At 39.4% G+C, this 6,876-nt stretch overlaps 1 protein-coding gene across 1 annotated transcript in view; it reads right to left on the reverse strand.

Annotated features, from left to right (window-relative positions):
- Positions 1 to 4,183: 4,183 nt before the first annotated feature.
- Positions 4,184 to 6,876, reverse strand: part of LOC148730238 (E3 ubiquitin-protein ligase TRIM45-like) — a 3,428-nt gene continuing 735 nt past the window's right edge. Inside the window, exon 1 of the mRNA XM_088760680.1 lies at positions 4,184 to 6,876. This exon is cut by the window's right edge and continues 735 nt beyond it. Coding sequence (XP_088616806.1) covers positions 5,258 to 6,876 — 1,619 coding nt within the window. The 3' untranslated portion in view covers positions 4,184 to 5,257.

Below are 6,876 nucleotides of genomic sequence, written 5' to 3' on the forward strand. Positions count from 1 at the left end.
ATCTCTCATCATTTTTTGCAGCATGCAGTGGAAGAGGTTATGCTCAGCGCAAATACTAGAAAACATGCAATCAATACACAGTAAAGTATAAACAGCGTTCTGGGACCGTTTTCTATCCTAAGGAATAAGTTCTCATAGGGTGTGACAGAGGAATGTCTGGGCGACGGCGCAGAAATCTTCTCTATTTGACTGTCTTACAAAGCGACTTGGCAGTAAATTCGAATTCTTTAGCAGGCATACAACTTTACAAAAAAAAAAAAACTTTGTCTACCATATTTACAATTGAGCAGGTTTTTAGCGTACTTCGATTTAAAAAATAAATTATTCTCTTTTTCAATATGTAAAATTCATCTTTCTCTGAGTCTTTCCGTCACAAGTCTTCTGTCAGCTCTTGAAAGGTCACTTGCGATAGAAAGCTACAATAGATCAAGAAAGCAAGTTGTTAAAATGATGGCGAAACTGAGGTGTCTGGGCGTAATTGTAGAGTCTTAGTGGCTGATTGCCGGGCGTTACTTGGTATTTGTTCACCATGGGTGACTCATAGAGATCTCGTGAGTTGCCTGACATAGCCGTAAGTATAATTTGGTTTCATCACCTGAGTTGATAATGGAAACTGGCCACCATAACACAGATTTCGAAGCTAACGTTTCAAGCGTGAAAAAAAATCAAAAAATCGATTTAAGCGCGCTGCACGGAACTCTGGGAGTGAGGTGCACGAGAAATGGAATTTCTGACGTTTGAGTGACATGGGAACGAATTAGTCAGAAACTTCTATTTTGATGGCACGTTGAAAAAGTTTCCGTGGCATCGTGAAAGTTTACGATTATTTAAGCGTTTCGCGGGAAAATTTAGTCTATCTCGGTCGGTCAGTCGCATGTTTGACTACTTTATTTTTTTGTGTTTGTTGTAATTTTCGTTTTCGACCTCCCTGTAAAATATCATTACAATCACTGAATTTTTTCTGGTGAAAAGTGGTGTAACGAGGTTAGTTTACCCTTTCCTCGGGGCATTGTGCTGCTGCGTTGGATGAGGAATACGTTTCCACATATTTTTTTTGCCACATCTAAAAAGTGGGTTTTTAGTGGTTTTTCGTATCTGGCGTAGCAAAGGTTCTTTTCGTAGAACCCCTAGCCTCACTGAACACAAGTTGAGATTGTGTCAGGATGTGTACACTGCAAGACGGATGGACTCATTGTTAAGGACATTAGCCAGCAGGCTCATTTTTTGATTGATTATTGATTAGTTCACTAATTTTAGAATGATCTTAGATAGCCACATAGTTACAATGCTTATCTGTTTTTCTGTATTTCTATTGGCTTTGTAATCGGACCTTTCAGCGTCACCACGCGCATATAAAAGGCAAGTTTATCATCCCTTTAATCAGTTCTTCGTAAGTTTTGAATAGCCTTGGTAAACTTTCGCCCTTTCGTTTTCTCAACCTCTAGCACAAGCGGGACCGATATGTGAGTACCTTTTTAACTTTGTTTTTTCCTTTCCAGTCTTTTCAGTGTTGGGCGACAATATACAAACAAATATTGCAATGATCTGTATAGATTTAAGATTTAAAGGCCAAATTCGTGCCAATTTGCGAGTCAGTGAACACACATCATTTAGATAGAACAATGGGCTGTTTATCAGTCATCAAAACTCTTTTAATTTGTTTCCAAACCTTTGTTCTGTTTTACTTGTATTGTTAATCTCGTTATAGACTTTAGAGCCCAGCATTTGACACGCGATTCTTTGATCATGTATTCCGCGGCTTTTCGTTAGATTGATAGAACTTCGTTGTATTGCTGTTTCAGTTTACGATCGATCGTTCGATAGATTGATTGACTGTGAGAATAATCGTTATTTTCGTCATTGACTGTGGTTCGTGGTCGATTGCCTTTCAAGAATAAAGATTCATGCAAACAGTTAACTTTGGTTTGTCATTTCGAGCAGTAAAATAGTCCCAAGCACCTCGTTAACCGCGTTTTGGAGCGACACGCCCTTAAACTTGAGAATTTAGATTTTGGTCGCCGTAAACGCTACACTCATTCTTAATAACCTTTTCACATTGAATATCTCACGTAAGTGTTGTAAGAATGTGGTACTTTTCATGCACCTCACCAAACTTATCAACTTACCCTCTCAAATTACCTCCTGACATGGTCAGGAGGTAAATAACACTCCAAATGGTGGTAATGCTTGTGCGCAGTTTAATTGCGATGTGAAAATTAATGGGAGGGTTATAAAATAATAAACCCCGTTCTGGCTTGCTGGTATGTCGGCTGATAATGTCCTTGGCTGAGAGATTGTCCTCAAAAAATCATATTTTCCCTCGAAGCTTCGGTTCTCGGCCAAATATTCATTTTTCGGACAATCTCTCAGCCGCGGGCATTATCAGCCGACATACCAGCCGCCCGAAGGGGTTTATTTACTAAATAACTTAGGGCCTGATTACATGAGCCGGGCTGGCCCTGTTAGCCGGGCTGATTTCTTTTGTTTTGGTGTTCGCCAAAGCGTGAAAACAAAAGAAATCAGCCTGGCTAACCGGGCCAGCTCGGCTCATGCAATCAGGCCCTTAGATATTGATAGATTAAAGCATAGTATATTTGTTTGAGTTTTCTGAGATTCAAGTGATATCTTAGTTTTGTAAGTATTCCAATATTTTTTTATTATCCTATTGTTTATATGTTGTATTTGAAGTGAAAAGTGATAGATAATTATAGTAGAGATAAAGTGATAAATAATTATAGTGATGGATAATTATAGTAGAGAAGATTTGTACAGAAGGCAGGGTTGTTATGAGCTGGTATTCAAAGCATTTTACTGTCAACTCTAAAAAGAAGGCGCTGGCTATTCCGAATGCTGGGGAATTAATTTTTCAGCATGGAAGCATGATATTGGTGGAAATAGAACTTGTTCATGGTGCCGCCTGCTTTGTATCAGGGTCCAGTTTCTTAAAAATCTTTATGACAACCCTGAGAAGGCATTACTTGGCAGCGGGTTAAAACTTATTTACCTCCGAATTAAAAATATAAGGAGCTGTTCATGACCTTTTTCCTGATTGGGCCATGGACTTGACAGCCAATCGCTGATTCCGAAGTGAGCTCGACCTACAGTCAGATATTTCTTTTTCAGGAGGGGAGAGATTGAGCAATTGTAGTACTTTCCCATCCCCATAAAAGACTGCCTGATTCAAGCTACATGAGACCATGCTTCTAAATAATTGGTGAAAGGAACTGGTGAGAATTTAGTGCACGAAGCCGTCCCCCAGTTTCTAAGTCTCGTGTCTTGTTCAATCATGGGTGTTTTAGAATAAATATTGAACCATTAATATGTTATTGTACGTGTAAATTACCATTGAGCCACACTTTTGCCCCTTTCCCCTTAACATGATCCCCCACCCCCCACTCCCTGGTATTCTTTCCGATGCGTGACAGCGTGATGGGGTCATTGACAGGTGTTCATTCACTCCCCCCCACTCCGAAGGCTCTTGGTCTCAAAAATAATTCCCTGTCCAGAAACACTCCTACGAAGATCCTGTGTTAGCACATTCACAATGTACTCCAGTGTCATGCAAAGTTGTGGAGAAATATCTCTTCTCTCCACGGGGGTGGTGAGGGTAGGCTGTGTAGCTGGGATACCTCCCAAACCATCAGCATCCCCAGTCCTCCCAGTTACTTCATCTAATTTGCTCTGTCTCTGAAGAATGAAAATGTGCGAGAAAATATGTTGGTTAACTTGGCCCTTAAACGGAACCAAGTCGGGGGAGAGGGGGTGGGGGGTAGGGGTTCTTGTGAACTTTTGAAATGGTATAGAGAAATTATGTCATAAAGAAAACGGAGAGAGAAATGGGATTATATTTTATATAAACGCTTGGAATTCCTCTACCCAACCCCTCCCCTTCCTCCTTTCCTCCACCCCTCCCACAAAAGAGAGAAGGATGCTAAATTTATTGCACTTATCCAAGGGACACAAGTAAGACTGCAGTCCGAGGAGATAAAGAACTTATGATCCACCAATCAGTGTCAATGGTAATTGATACTACATCTTGGCCCTTAGCTAAAGTAATGCGGCAAAGTCGAAAAAGAATCCTTAATAGCCAGCTTCATCCACAGAACAGTTTTTGGTGCAACAGAAAAGCAAATTGATCATAAATCCATGCAACCACTCTAGTCGAACAATAAGGCACTTTCGCAAAGCTAACGAGTAAATTTATTCACAACACATTCAGTAGGATATTCGTTTCAGCAATGGTCAACTGTTTATAAAACTAGATGATAGATGATAAGCACTGTAGAACAGTTATTCAGTGAAAACTATCTTACGATATCAGTAATTCATTCAATCAATTTACATTTTCATAATATTTTAAGGAGCTTATTTATGGAAACTTCTGCATGCAAAAAATACCAAAAATACACTTCAAAAGATTTGAATAAAATTGAAATTCTATACCAAGCAAAAACTTATTTAAACTCTTTCATGCCTAACAGCCAAGGTGAAGTAAAAAACCTTTCTGTCGAACTTAGTCAATTTCTTAGTAAATTCATTTCAAATTTTCTTCCTGCTACTTATTACCTGTAAAATTTTGAGGTCTTTCGGCTAGGCTTACTTCAACTTTAGGTGGCAATCATGTCTAAATACTTCTCCTTAAATTCATCGTTTCACAGTCTTTGTTGAATTACGATGCTGATAAAAGCATAGAGTTACCAAGCAATTTGCACAACTTTCGCTAGGTGAGTAAATGACTGTTATCAAACAAGAAAAGGCAACTTAAGATGCATGTATGCTGATAAGAATGCATGTTTCAAGCTGGCCTCACATCAGCAACAATTTATACTTATTGGTGCTAGTGTACAATCGTTTTTTTTTTTCTATTCCCTCAGGAATGTCATTTTGCATTCAAACTGCTCTTCGATGTAAAAATACTTTTCGTTTCACCGGCAAACATATGCTATCAAGCTGAAGGCAAATTATTCGGGGGATTTTTGTGATCGATTTTTTTAGTCAGTTTACTGCAAAACAGTCACACCACTCTACTAATGAATCAAAGAAAATAATTGGACTCTTTTCATGAATTTTGAGAGCGACTCCGATTCTAGCTTTTTTTTTCAAATTCTTTTGCTTCACAAGAAGTGTGTCAAGAATGTCCGTAACTCAATAAAATAATACTAATGATTAAATCTTCTTAAAACAAAACTGATGAGAATATCTTCATTTTTTAAGTTTTGTTTAAGAAGGTTTGATTGCTAGTTTCATGAATATGCTTTCATTTCAGAATGATAGCTTCCTCTCCGTCGAACTCTGTAATCAAAATTCGATCATCTGATAATGTGGTAATACCCCAAGGCTGTTGTAGTTTCAGATCAGTACTTGTCTTTCCAATGAAAGTTCCTTCCAATGTAAACTGTTGAATGCGATTATTCAACCTGTCACATAAGAAAACGTTGCCACACTTGTCAACACTTAACCCACACGGCCAATCCAATCGTCCATCACCGTTTCCGTATTCTCCAAACTTGTACAAAAACTGTCCTTTTCTATCAAACACCTTCACACAGTTATTATTCGTGTCAGTTACAATAAACTTGTCTTCGTAACAAATGCAGCCCAACGGATGATCCAGCCTCTCTGAGCCGCTGTTTCCAAACTTCAACACAGGTTTACCATCCATTGTAAACACTTGAATTCTGCTGTTAATAAACTCCGCAACAGCGATAAAACCTCCATCGCTTGTAATACAAACACTTGAAGGATTCTTCAAGTCTCCGTCTGCACTTCCCTCTTTTCCAAAGCTTTTCACAAAGTTCCCTGTTCGTATATTCAACTGCTGTATTCGGTGATTACCTGAATCTGCCACCAGAATCTCGTCATCGTTTATGAATGTGATGTCGACTGGTTGATTAAATTGCCCATCCTCGTCTCCATAACATCCTAGTTTTCGTCTAAAATTTCCTGCCTCATCAAGTACCAGGATACAGTGACCTTTACACCCAGCCACACTCATAACACCTTTACTGTTTACTGCAATCCCGGCTGGATGCTGGGACACTATTTCCTGAAAGTCTAACTTGCCAACAAATTGTAACTGTCGTGCTTTAACTGGAATCAAAAATGGACTCTTGGCAAGTTTCTGTCCATTTATCTTAACATCCATTTCATAACTACCAGGTACTTTCGCTACAAATTTTACTCCAAACTCACCGTCTTCTTTTTCACTTGTCAGCAAATTGCTCATCCGATCCGCAGGTTCTATGTGTACTTCAACACGATCTGTGTGCTGACTATCTTTGGTTTCTCCTTCGCTTGATTTGGGACAAATCAATAGTTCTGCTTCTACACCAGCTTGAAAATTCTGATCCAGTCCTTCCACGGTCGATGCTGGCACATTTGTTTCGCAGAATTTCGTAAATCCAAGACTCAAACTCTCTGGTTCACATGTCGACACAAACTCCACGAATGAGCTAACCGGAAGTGCTGGCACTGTAGTCTTGATGAGGTCTTCGATTCGTTCTTCCACATTCTTCCTGTTTTGCATTATGTCTGAGCTCGAGCTTCTCTCAACCAGGTTGTTACTGAATTCAAATACTTGGTCAAGTTGCTTTTCCAAAGAGACAAGCGATTCTTTTCCAGAATGTAATTTCTCAATCCTCGACGCGCGAGACTTCTCGAAGGCAGTTATGGTTTCATTTTCCAATTGGCGTAGCTTTCTTATCATCTGTTCGACTACTTGGGAAACTTGGAATTCAGCGGTGGTAACGTTCGCTTCCAACTCAAGTTCCGTCTTCTCAAATTCACGAATAACATCTCGGCAGACCTCTTTCTTCTGCTTAACTAGCTCGGCTCGGATAATGATGTTTGCTTTCTCATCATCCGCTGCCTTTTCAA

The sequence above is a fragment of the Stylophora pistillata genome, chromosome 5 (genome assembly GCF_964205215.1).
Source record: "Stylophora pistillata chromosome 5, jaStyPist1.2, whole genome shotgun sequence".
Classification (NCBI taxonomy): Eukaryota; Metazoa; Cnidaria; class Anthozoa; order Scleractinia; family Pocilloporidae; genus Stylophora; species Stylophora pistillata.